Source organism: Rhinatrema bivittatum, chromosome 5 (assembly GCF_901001135.1).
Source record: "Rhinatrema bivittatum chromosome 5, aRhiBiv1.1, whole genome shotgun sequence".
NCBI classification, from domain to species: domain Eukaryota; kingdom Metazoa; phylum Chordata; class Amphibia; order Gymnophiona; family Rhinatrematidae; genus Rhinatrema; species Rhinatrema bivittatum.
The window spans coordinates 308873255-308886644 of NC_042619.1; the positions used below are offsets into that span (position 1 = coordinate 308873255).

At 43.5% G+C, this 13390-nt stretch overlaps 1 protein-coding gene across 6 annotated transcripts in view; it reads right to left on the reverse strand.

Moving 5' to 3' along the window:
- Positions 1-13390, reverse strand: part of KANSL3 (KAT8 regulatory NSL complex subunit 3) — a 331289-nt gene that overhangs the window by 15835 nt on the left and 302064 nt on the right. For 4 of the 6 annotated variants that reach the window (XM_029604292.1, XM_029604291.1, XM_029604289.1 and 1 more), the window contains one exon: positions 12338-12509. The exons of 1 other annotated variant lie outside the window; for it this stretch is intronic. In XM_029604292.1, the coding sequence (XP_029460152.1) occupies positions 12338-12509 (172 nt within the window). Of the gene's footprint in view, positions 1-12314; positions 12510-13390 lie in introns of all 6 variants that reach the window. One more of the 6 variants, XM_029604293.1, reaches the window with a different exon arrangement.

A 13390-nucleotide genomic window follows, 5' to 3' on the forward strand; every position in this document is an offset into this window, starting at 1 on the left:
CACCGGCCGTTGTCGGGTGTTATTTGGGACAGTGCGGGTTTTCCTGATGCTTTTTTCACTCAAAAACAGGATTTAGAGGATATCTAACGAATTGCCTCCTATTAGAAACACTTTAACAATATTTAGGTAAATACCATGCCGCACATGACGAGAAGTCCGGACGGCAAGTGGGTTCACTGCCGTTGTCAGGCTTGCTGATGCGGTTTAAATTATATAAAAAAGATAAAAATATTCTTGGAAAAATACTATTTTGTAAAAAATTATTTTCAAAACTGCTGTATATTAGCACTTTACAAGAAATTTTCTATACTCTGTTTTTTTTGGTTGCTTAAGAGTTTGTTAGACAAAACAAGTGTTTTTGGTTCTTTGTGTTTTGCTTTAAAAAGAATAAAACCACTTTTCCACTCTCATGACTACAGAACAGTCCTACAAGCAATAATCTTCTCTAAGTTAGATTATTGCAACTCTATATTATTAGGTCTACCCTCATCTCACACTAAACCTCTTCAGATGGTTCAAAATACGGCAGCCAGAATATTGACAAACACTAGGAGAAGAGATCACATATCTCCAATTCTCAAAGACCTACATTGGTTGCCAATTCACTATAGAATCATATATAAGTCCATTACCTCTATCTACAAAGCTATCCATCAACACTCTCCGCTCAACCTACAAATCCCATTCAGAAAACATACCTCCTCCAGACGCATCAGAGAGTCCTATAGAGATTCTCTACAGGTACCACACACCAAAGCCTCTCAGCATATAACCTTCAGAGACAGGGCATTCTCCACAGCAGGACCACCTCTATGAAACTCCATTCCACCGGATCTGCGACAGGAACCCTGCCTTCCAACATTCAGGAAAAGACTCAAAACGTGGCTATTTAAGAAAGCCTTTCCAGACCCCAACTGAACCTGAACTCTCCATTAACCGACTCTGACTTTACCTTAACATGGTAAACAATATCTCTGCAAAAGTCCATAACTTAGTAAATACCATACATTTGTAAATTTGTAAATTTTTTTTCTCTCTGTTAAATTCCTATCGATTTTTCACTGCTCCCAGTTGTGTATTTCCCTGTTTTATTGTAACTGCAACGTTTTTCGTTCCGCACCTGTTAATGTTCTTATTGTATCTTCTTTTTACACCCCTTTGTTAATTGTAAACCGGCATGATGTGATTCCTATCACGAATGCCGGTATAGAAAAACACTAAATAAATAAAATAAATAAATAAGCAAAGACATGTGGGCAGCTGGAGATATGTCGTACAAGAGCTGCTAATGTCTAAGCCCTGTCCTGAGGTAGGTAGGCCCTCTCCAGCACGCCCCAATGAAGTCCAGCTGCATGGTCAGCTGAAGATGGGACTTGGGAAAGTTATTGAGAATTCCAGGGTTTCAATCGTGAGATGCATGGCACTCTGAGCCCTTTGACGGGAGTTGCCTTTCTTGAGTCAATCGTCAAGGTAGGGAAACACATGAATTCCCTGCCGTCGAAGATGGGCACCGACAACTGCCAGACATTTGGTGAAAACCCGGGGTGCAGATGCCAGGCCAAAGGGCAGAGCTTGATACTGATAGTGGTGCCCGTCGACCAGAAATCTTAGGTACTGCCGATCCACCTGAAAAATAGGGATATGGGCATATGCGATTTGTAAATCGAAGGAGAAGAGCCAATCCCCTGCCCTGAGAAGGGGGATCAGGGAGCCCAGTGAGACCATCTTGAACTTTTCCTTTACCAAGAAGCGGTTTAAAGCTCTCAGGTCCAGTATGGGCCTGAGGCCACCCATTTTCTTGGGAATTAGGAAATACCTGGAGTAGAACCCTCTGCCCCCATTGGCTGGTCGGAACAGGTTAGACCGCTTGAGTGGAAACGAGGGCCGAGAGCTCTACCCGAAGTATCTGAACGCCTTCTGCTGCTCTTCACTTGGGAAATGGGGAGAGCAGTGTGTAAGTCACTGGAAATGCAGCCAGTAACCCTGGCGGACGATGGATATGACCCAGAGGTTTATTGTGATTGAGAACCATCGATCTGCAAAACATTGGAAGCAACCCCCACCCAGAGTTCCGCTCACACTCCTTTGCCGCCAGTCAAAATCCCATGGCGGGGTTCTGTGGTGGAGATGTGGGTGCCCTAGGTGGTCTCTGTCTGGCCTTAGGGATGGGCCTCTGAGCCCTGGCCCTCAGTGCAGGGGGTAATACTTACTGCCGATAGAAAGGCCGTCTTGGATACTGCCATGAAGGCTTCCTGGTTGGCTGTGTCGGAAGTGCTAGCAGACAATATGGTAATCCTTCAGCTGAGCTACAGCCTCTTTAATCCTGTACCCAAACAGGTTCTCACCTGTACAAGGCAAGTCAGCAAGACTGTTCTGTACCTCAAAGCGCAAGTTGGATGCTCGTAGCAAGCCGACTGATGGGTGCCAATGCCTGCTGCAACAGATCTCATGGTTGTCTCGAAGGCATCATAAGCTGAGCGGACATCATGTTTATCACACTCCAGGCCCTGCTGTACGATAGCCTGAACATCCTCCTGGAATTCTTGAGGCAGACGCTCAATGAACTCCAGGGACTGCTTCCACAGATTCCGGGAATATTGTTCCATGTAAAGCTGGTAGCAAGCTATACGGGCAATAACCTTTGTGCCCTGAAACACTGTGCATCCCAACGCATCAAGGGCTTTATGTTCGCGCCCTGGCAGTGCCAAGGCATGGGTATGAACCCTCTCAGCCTTTTTCATGGCTGACTCTACCACCACCAATTGGTGGGGGAGTTGACGGCAGTCGAACCCAGTCTATGGCTGGACTAGGTACACCACTATCTATCTTTCTATTAACTGGCGGCAAGGAGATGGGATGCTCCCACAGGCAGGTCACCAGTTCCTTGAAAATGCCATGAACGAGTTCTGCCACCACCTCCTTCGGGGCATCCATGAACTGTAGGATCTCCACAATTTTGTGCCTGGAGTCCTGCTCTGTCAGTAATTGGAAGGGCACCAACTCAGCCATGGCCTTGACAAATCCCACAAAGGAGAGGTCCTTGGGGGGAAGATCACCATCATTCCTCTAGGGGAGAAGATTCAGAAGGCAGATCCTCCGATTCCTCCAAGGAGGATATGGACGCTTCTTCTTCCCAGGGGTCAAAGGGGGCCTCACCCTCACTGAGACCTTCCGGGGATGCGGGGAGCCGAAGGCCCATTGGTGTGCACGGCCTGGGTCTCGAAGGCACTGAGAGAAGCACCGGAGGCATTGTAGGGCCTCGCACCCGCAAGGGAGGTGAGGGATCCGATGGTGCTAATGGGATCGGGGGTACCGAAGGAATCGATGGAATTGACCCCGAGGGCCCTGAGAGAGCCCGACAGTGAGGTGGTACCACGTGTCTCCAGCCCGTCATTGTGCCCGATGGCCCTTCCTCTTCAGATGAGTTGCTCATCGGTATGGGGCCGGTGGCGATGGCAGAGGTGCACCCAGAGGCCGTTGGTGGGCTTGGGGCACCGAAGCTGGCTGCGAGGGTAGTACACCAAGCAGCATATCGAACCACTCCAGCAAAAGCGGCGGCGGTACTCTGGGAACCGGAGGCTCAAAACCCTGCAGGGCCCGGCCAACCGCCATCCGCACATGCCTCTCTAGCTCCTCCTCAAAAGCCTGCGAGGATAGACCTGGCTGAGGAGCAGCTGGCGGAATCAGTGCATGCCCTGGTTGAAGGGGAACGAGCCCTCCACTGGGGCTGGTGGAGACCTCGGTGGGGGTCGGAGGAAATGGCCTCCTCCACTCTCGACCGCTTCGTCAGAGGCACAGAGGTCGATGCCTTCTCACGGTCTGGTTTGGAGGGAGAAAATGACTGATACCGATGCTTTTTGGACTTTCTCTACAATCACTGCGGTCCTTGCCCAATGCCGATGTCGAGGAACCTGATCGGGAACAGGAAGACAGGGATAGTGTTTGGTCCCCCACCCTGAGTTCGGGACCTGGCACAGCTAGGACTGGGGGCTCCTTGCCAAGTGGGGTGGAGGTTCCCGACACAGAGGACTGCTCTGATAGCTTGAACCCGAAGAGTTTTTCCATTTTGTCAAGACAGGCCCGATGACCCTTGGGGGTCACTGGGCACAGAGGTTGCAGACGCGGACATCATGGGAAGCCCCTAGGCAGAGGACAGAGACCTCGTGAGGGTCCATGATGGACATAGTCCGAAGGCACTGGGAGCACCGGCGGCAGCCGGTTGATGCCATAGGGAAAGGAGACCGACGCGCGGTCTATGGTCAGCATTGATGGTGACTGTATTGTAACCGAAGACGGTGTTGTTGTCTTTGGTGGTCGCGTCGATGTCATCGCAATTGTCATCGGTTTAGGTACCGGCATCGATGTAATGAGTGACATCGGCATCGTTAATGACAGTGTCATCAGCATTGGTATGTTGATCGGTGTTGGTGGAATCATCGGTATCGGCGAGGGTACCGGCATCGGTTCAAGAACCGGCATTGGTGCTGGCACCGGCATTGGCACAGTCGCCGGAATAGGTGTCTGTTCCTTCAGGGCCTGGATCACCGCTTGTCTTATAAAATTAGACAATTCCTGCGATGCAGCCGGTGTGGATAGCGCAGCTGTATGCGGTGGCAGTGTAGGTGATGTTATTACCTTCCACAGACCCCTGTGGAGGTTCAATTGATGAAGGTGTAGGCCCCGGCACCGTCGGCATCGGAGTTTCCTGCGGTTTCTACCGCTTAGCGGTCGGTTCCCCCAGGGAGAGGGGTGACGCTAGAGTCAGTGTCTGTCGATGTCGGTGCCGATGCTTAGGCCTATGCTTGACTACTGACCTTATCGATGCCGTCGAGATCGATGGCGATGCTTGATCTCCCGATCCTTCCATATGACGTTTTTTCAGTAAAACTTTTTTTGAAACTCCTGCTGGGGATGATTTCGATGTTGAAGGAGAAGGAAGAAGCTGAAGGTGAAAGAGATGCTCCATCTTCTCCTGTCGAAGTTTTCGTCCTTTGGGAGTCATCTCTGCACATTGAGGGCAGGATGAGACATCGTGTTTACCTCCCAAACAGAGAACACACTCAAGGTGTGGATCTGTTATAGACATTGTCCAATTACATACTGGACATTTTTTAAATCCTGAAGCCATTTTTTCTCGACAGCCATCGATGAAAAGAGAGTAAAAAAAATTCTGAGAGTTTTTACTAAAAGTAAAAACGAGACTACAATTTCTTACCGGCTGGTGGAAATATGAGAGAAATCCCATATGGGAGAAAAATATCTTTGAAAAATCAATGACATTTTAGTCAGTAAGTCTGTGAGAAACTCACAGGGCTCCTTGCTCTGTGATGCTTACAGCAGCGTGGAAAAAAGAAGACTAGACAGAGACCCCTGTGGCAGAGAATATCATGGCATGCTGGGCATGATCAGTGGTCACACAGTGCCAGTCAAAAGTTTCTAGAAACTTTGACAGAAAGTTTTCCCGCAATAGGGCTCCGTCAGTGACGTCACCCATATGTAAGGACTAGCATCCTGCTTGTCCTGGAATAAATACTATTGTAGTAGTTTTCTTTAGTATTTAACTATAAAAAGGGAGACTGTGATAAAATGAGGAAATCTGGTAGGAAAAAATGAAATGAACAATCAACAAGGTTAAAAACTTGCAGGAGGAATGGACACTGTTTAAAATGGCCATCCTTGAAGCCTAGACAAAATGCATTCCATCCATTAAAAAAGACAAAGAAAAAACAAATGACTGCTACCATGGTTTAATAGTGAAGTGAAAGAGGCAATTAAAGCCAAAAGGGCATCATTTGAAAAAATCAAAAGCAGACACAAATAAGGAATACAGGTTAGAGCATAAGCATAAGCAAGGCTAGGAGAGCATAACGCAAGCAGGCTAGGAGAGAATTTGGAAAGAAGTTTGTCACAGAGGTAAAAACAAGCAATGAAAACTTTCTCAAGCACATTCAAAGCAAAATGCCTGTGAGGTAGTCAGATAACTATTATACCATATTTAGATCCATTTGAATCAACTTCTTTATTAACCATTTACAATGGACCTATGTGAAACATTAAAACACATACCATACACCCAACTCTTCTACTACTCACACATTTATTCTCATACTACACATACATGCTTTACCCCCACATTACAATACTCACATCCATACTAAACCATACTATATATATCCATAAAAATAAGGCTTTCACATGTTCACATATGAGGTACAATCCCTTATAAACTTCCACTTAATGCCTTATAACCAATACATTGAATCAGTATATTTTTACAGACAAGTCTTCCCTTGTTTTAAATCCAAACCGGTAGATCTTTCAAGCCAAGTCCAGTCTATCTTTGATGTAATCTTGAAAACAATCCGACGAGAGCCTTGTTTCCCCCTGTGCTCCAGGGCTTCTTCAGGGACTTATCTTGCACAAATGTTTAATTCAACATACTGATTCCCGTGTCCATAGGTCCTGCTGTATTCGTTTATATCAATTTTACATTTAAATCAAACAGCACTCTTCACATACTGTGTCTTCATACTCTGTGTTGCAGCTGTGCTTAGCTGCCAGTGCCCGTTCACAGCGTTCCCCACACGATTAGTAGAATTCAAATCGTTGTATTAAATTTCATCATGTATCGTACAAAGATTGTACGATACATGATGAAATTTCATTTATATAAACGAATACAGCAGGACTTATGGACACGGGAATCAGTATGGACATTTGTGGAAGATAAGTCCCTGAAGAAGCCCTGGAGCACAGGGGGAAACGAGGCTCTCGTCGGATTGTTTTCAAGATTACATCAAAGATAGACTGGACTTGGTTTGAAAGATCTACCGGTTTGGATTTAAAACAAGGGAAGACTTGTCTGTAAAAATATACTGATTCAATGTATTGGTTATAAGACATTAAGTGGAAGTTATAAGGGATTGTACCTCATATGTGAACATGTGAAAGCCTTATTTTTATGGATATATATAGTATGGTTTAGAATGGATGTGAGTATGGTAATGTAGGGGTAAAGCATGTATGGGTAGTATGAGAATGAATGTGTGAGTAGTAGAAGAGTTGGGTGTATGGTATGTGTTTTAATGTTTCACATAGGTCCATTGTAAATGGTTAATAAAGAAGTTGATTCAAATGGATCTAAATATGGTATAATAGTTATTGGATTACCTCCATTTTTTTATGATTTAATTTCCTGAGGTTTGGAGGATATGCACAGTGTTTTTTTACCTGTGAGGTAGTCAGGCCACCAGGTGACTAAAGGGTAAAAGGGACTGCCATGGAGAACAAGGAAATAGGAGAAAAAATAAATGAATTCTTTACCCCTGTCTATACTGAGGAGGACATTGGGGTTAGACCAACACTGGAAACCTTTTTTTTTTTTTTTTAATGGTGATGACAGAGTGAGTAGATGGAACCACTGGGAAACTGGAGGACATAATAACTCAGACAAACTAATGAAATACAAATCACCAAGACCATATAGTATTCACCTGAGTTCTGAAGACATTAAAAAATGAAATTACAGATCTGATTCTGGTGATCTGCAACCTGTACCAGAAGATTGGAGGATGGCCAATGTAATGCCAATTTTTAAAAAGGGTTTCAGGGGTGATCCAGGAAACTATAGACTGGTGAGCCTGATGTTGATGCTGGGCAAAATGGTTAAAGATATTCTTTATAAAAAAAAAAAGTACTCACCACATAAATAGACATGGTTTAATAAGGGAGAGACAACATGGGTTTTGCATGAAGAAGTCTTGCCTTACCAATTTACATTTTTTTGAGAGTGTAAACAAACATGCGGACAAAGGTATGTTGATTGATATAGTGTATTTGAATTTTCAAAAGGCATTTGACGAAGTCCCTCACGAAAGACTTAAGAAATTAGGAGGTCATGGGATCAAAGACAGTGTCCTATTGTGGACTGGCAACTTGATGAAAGACAAGAAACAAGCGGGTAGGACTAAATGGTCAATTTGCCAAATGGAGAAAGGTCACTGAGTGCCCCAGAGATTTGTACTGGGACTTGTGCCATTTAGAATATTCATAAATGATCTGGAGAAAGGGATGACGAGTGAGGTAAACAAATTTGAAGATGACACAAAAATAGCTTTGAGTCATCAAAATGATAGTAGATTGTGAAGAACAGAAGGACCTTGTGAGACTAGGAGACTGGGTTTCTAATTGGCAGATTAAATTTAATGTGCAGAAGTGCAAAATGAACATAAGGAAAAATAATCCCAATTACAGGGACATGATGCTGGGTTCCATGTTAGGAGTCACCACCCAGGAAAATGATCTTGAAGTCCTTGTGGACAATATCTTGAAATCTTTAGCTCATTGTGTGGCAGCAGTGAGAAGGCAAATATAATGCTAGTAATTATTTGGAAAGGAGAACAATACTGAAAATATGATAATGCCTTTGTATAGATCCATGGTAAAACTGCACCTAGAGTACTGTGTGCAGTTCTTATCGCACCATCTTAAAAAAGACAGCAGACATAGTAAAGGTTCAGAGAAGGGTGGCAAAAATAAAGGGGATGGAAAAACTTTAAGGAGAATGGCTAAACAGATTAGGGCTTTTTTGCTTGGAAAAGTCTTTGAGGGGGGATATGACTGAAATTTGTGGGGATGAAGGGGTAAACAGAGAACAATTATTTACCCTTTCAAACACTAGGACTAGTGGAAACTCCATGAAACTAGAAACTGGCAGATCTAAAACATTGTAGGAAGTATTTTTTTTTACTCTGCACAATTAAGCTATGAAATATGTTGCTAAAGGAGGTAGGATCAAAGCAACTAACACAGTGGGGTTCAAAAGAGGATTTTTACAAGTTCCTGAAGGAAAAGTCCATAAATAATTATTAGCTAGGTAGACTTGGGAAAGCCAGCACTTACCCCTGGGAGTTAGATACAAGAAATAGATAAACTACTGGGGATCTGCCAGGTACGTCTGATCCAGACTGGCCATTGTCGGAGATAGAATGCTGGGCTGGATAAATCTTGGTCTGACCCAGTATGGCACTTATGTTCTTATGCCCCTAACTATAAACAAAGGTTTGTGGTACAGATTGACACCTCAATTTCTGGCATTACAACTGTACTCTGTCAAGTGGACATTAAAGGAAAATAGTTTCCTTTTGTTTAGCTGAGCCATAAACTCTTGAATAGAAAAGTTGCTTATGCCACTACTGAGAAATAATATTTGGACTTAGTGTGGGCCCTTAAAAAGTTGCATCCATATCTCTATGGATGAAACTTTAATGTGATCACAGACCACAATCAATTGGTCTGGCTTAAGAAAGTCTCACATGAAAATGGAAAACTATTAAATTGGAGACTGTCCTTGCAGATGTACAATTTTACTATTCAGCACAGGAAAGGCAGTGAACATGGCAATGCAGATAGACTGCAGTTCAAATAGGCTGCAGTCCCGGGTCTCCTTTTAAGGGGGAGAGATGTAGCAAAAGGGGTTTAGCTGTTAATGTCATTATTTGCCTGCCCTGTGAAGCTTTATCCTTTAGAACTCCTTTTTCCCTATTTTTAAGTTAAACAACAGGTAGCAGCATAACTCTAGAGTCACTGGCAGCTGAAGTAGACAGGCTTAATCCACAAGTGAGAGCAAGTTGCTGACATTATGCTGAGCAGAGCTCCATTAACAGCAAAGAAACTGGCAGAGAGCTACAGTTTCAAGTGAGAGATACATAAGACCTTCAGATTTGACTGAGAAAGGCACAGTGTTTAACTATGCAGACAAATTAATTTAAATGTAGTAATTAGTGTTACTGTGAAAATCAATTTTTTCCTGTTTATTGTATTTCAGGTCTAATCTTTTTCCATTTGCGATACATCAGTGTTAAATGTTTTAGTTTATTAGCTCTGCAATTGTGACTGCTCAGTGACCCATTTAAGTCACTTTCAGGCCAATACAGTAAAACCCGCGGGAGAGCAGGCGCTCCGAGGCTAGCGCCTGCTCTCCCGACGAGCGCACAGACCACTCTCCTGTGCGCGCAATTTAGTATGCAAATGAGGGCCCGCGGTAAAAAGAGGCGCTAGGGACACTAGCCCTTCCGTAGCGCCTCTTTTTTGACAGGAGCGGTGGGCTGCGGGACGATTTTTACATTTTTTTTTAATTTTACATTTTTTAAAAATTTTTGGGCCTCCGATTTAATATCGCTATGATATTAAGTCGGAGGGTGTACAGAAAAGCAGTATTTTCTGCTTTTCTGTACACCTCCCTGGCTCCGGCAGGCATACATTTTCTGCTTTTCTGTACACCTCCCTGGCTCCGGCTTCGCTGCACATTTTGCTTTCTGGATTGCGCGGGAATAACTAATAGGGCCATCAACATGCATTTGCATGTTGCGGGCGCTATTAGTTTTGGGGGGTTGGCTGCACGTTTTCAACACGCTATTACCCCTTACTGTTTAAGGGGTAAAGCTAGCGCGTCAAAAACGCACAGCCAAACCCGGGCTAACAGTCCGCTCCACCGGAACCTGGAACTATGTGACCTTGGTCTGTTGTGAAGTTGCAGTGTCCACAGAAACCATCATGTGAATAGCTTGTGAGCAGGATACTTGCCCAGAGGCAAACAGAAACCTATTTGGCAGATTACCAGGATAGCAGTTATTGCAGGTAAGGCTTGTGCAATGCTTGTTGGGATCCTTAAGTGGCCAAGTGTTGACCTCTGGTGGGTGTTGGGGTAGACAGACAGTGCTGAGAGAGGGGAAAGAAGGCAGTACTTGAGAACACATCAGAAGTCACTGCTATTATGAATCTTAAAGCAAATGTCAAGTCCTTTTTCCCAAGAAGAGTGAACAGTACCAGGTTTTTAAAAATCATATATGAAGTTCAGCTCATGCATTAAAGTGCAATCTGACAGATGCTCTCCTGCAATATACTTTTTTTTTCCAGATATTCCTATATCACCAATGAAGATAGCTGGATGTATTACAGACTCAAACGCAGAACTGAACTTTGATGGTTTATAGATAGTTATGATGAACAGCTACCTACTTTGGGGCTGATACAAAAAGCTCAACATTAAAACTATGCACTGAACAGAAAGCATTTTTTGAGCACATAAATCATATTTTATGTATGTAAAACATTTTGTGCACAAAGCTGTTTTCTGTGCATAAAATAGCACGTGCAGGTTTCGGCACTGAAACTCCAGCTTTCGCCCATAGATTAACATTAGCCCTGGAAACTTTACTCCACCTTTGACTAGGAGTAAAAATTCTAGCACTAAGAAAATATGAGGTAAGCCAGTACACCTCTCTGCATTGAAGTGTAATAGTTAATGCCTTCATTTGCATGGAATTTCCATACGATGGTGCTAACCTAAATGCACATTGTTATATGCACAAACCTTCTTGCTGCATTGTCAATAATGTTTGTGCACAAAAAACGTGCACGCAATTGAGGGTTAAACTATGAGCTCTGCCAAATGCACTTTATTACATTGTCCTCTTTGATAGAGAAAGGAGTTTTCTAATTTTAGGTCTTCTATTTCTTAATAAGGCCTTTCTTGGTGCAAATGTCAAGGCTGTATACTTTAGCACTTCTACTGAAAATAAACCAACACATTGCAAATTAAGCTTGGCAGCCAGAATGGTCAGAAAGATGAGTATCTTCAATGTGACTATGTCCATATTCCTGTCAGAGTTCTTTTGCAAGAAATTTGTTTTTCACCTAGGATAAACCTTCAATATTGAGTTGGTATAATCTTGTTGCTGATCCCATATCTCATTTTTATGTCTCTAATTGAGTCCACATTACAGTACTTTTTTTAATGCCTGGACAGGCAGCCAGATGACTGGAGTTTGGACATCTTCATAGGATTAGTTAACAGGGTTTTCAAAATATAAAAAAAACCTGTTTAACAGGAAGACCACAAAAAAGTTGCTGTCTCTCTTAATATCCTGACAATACTGAAGGATGTCTGATAGCTGCATGGGAACCCTCTGTTCTATCACCAAAAAGAATAGTGGGCAATACTTGAAAGTACACATATGCTTTAGGATGTAACATTTTTTTTTCAAAGTCACTACTAAGAAAAGTAAATATTCTTTCCTCTGCCCTGTTAGCACAGAAGGTTGTGTATGATAGCTGAAAGAGAACTTTATCTTATTATCAAAGCAGTAAGAAAATGTATCATGTCACTTCTTGTGCTATATATGAAAATATATTTCACCACTCATTGTGCCTACTACTACCATAGCAATACTGATTACAAGGAACTCCTATAATACACAGCATCTCAAACCCCAACTCTCCTCCATATGTTGCCCCTGCTTCTTTTAGTGTACCTCAGCACTGCCATGCACCTCACCTACAGGTGGCGCTGCTACAGGGATCATTGTGGATGCTCTGTTGGCAGAAGCTGTCTCGAAGCCCCCCTGAGGTTTTCCAAGTTCTGTTGGAGGAGGTGGCGGCAGCAGCATGCCCAGAGAAGAGGCATTGGAAGCAGGGGCACTCACGGTCCCAAGGAGAGTATCCACAGCCTGCAAGGATTAAAGCAATTAAGACCTAAAGGAACCATCCAGAGAACCAGAGCACAATCACGGGTAATTCAGTACAGCTACAGGACAGAAGCCTAACTTTGGGTCAACAGTACAGTTCCAGGAGCATCTGATTAACCTCAGGTCATAGCACTGCTCTGGAGATCACCCATCTGATTCTCAAATCATAGTGCTCCTCCACAATGCTCCTTCTAGGACAGCCCCACACTAACTCTAGGCCACAATACTGCCACAGCACATACTTGCTTAATCCCTGATGAAAGCATTGCACCAGAGGGCAAAAAACCTGATTCTCAGTTGCAGCACTGATCCAGAAAGCACTTATTATCCTAAACCTGGGGACCTCTTGCCTAACCTCAGGCTATATCATTCCCCAAGAGATATGCATATAATCACAGTTCCAGAAGACATCTGACGTTCATATGTCACAAAGTTGCCTCAGAACATCAAACTAATTCTAGACCATAGGACTACCCCAGGGAGCAACTAATTACAAACTGCAACACTGCCAAAGTAAACATTTTACTACTTTCAGGCCACAGTGCTACCCCAGAAGTCACTTAATTCCAGGATACTGCTATGCTTCCAGTTAGATCTAAAATATTTTTACTGTATACAAAAATACAAAATACATCAACTGGGATTTTACAATGTGCAAGAGGAGAATACAGTCTTCCTCCTGAGTAGTCCACCAACAGCAGTTCTGTACTGTGTGCTGCTTCTTGAAAGAACTCCCTATTTACCTTCCTCTGCAAGTCTAACTGATTTCCAACCAGTTTTTCAACATTTTACTTCTTTCATATCCTTACATTTGCATCTAAGCAATAAGACTCACAATTGCTACCTTCTCCATGCTTTTTCTA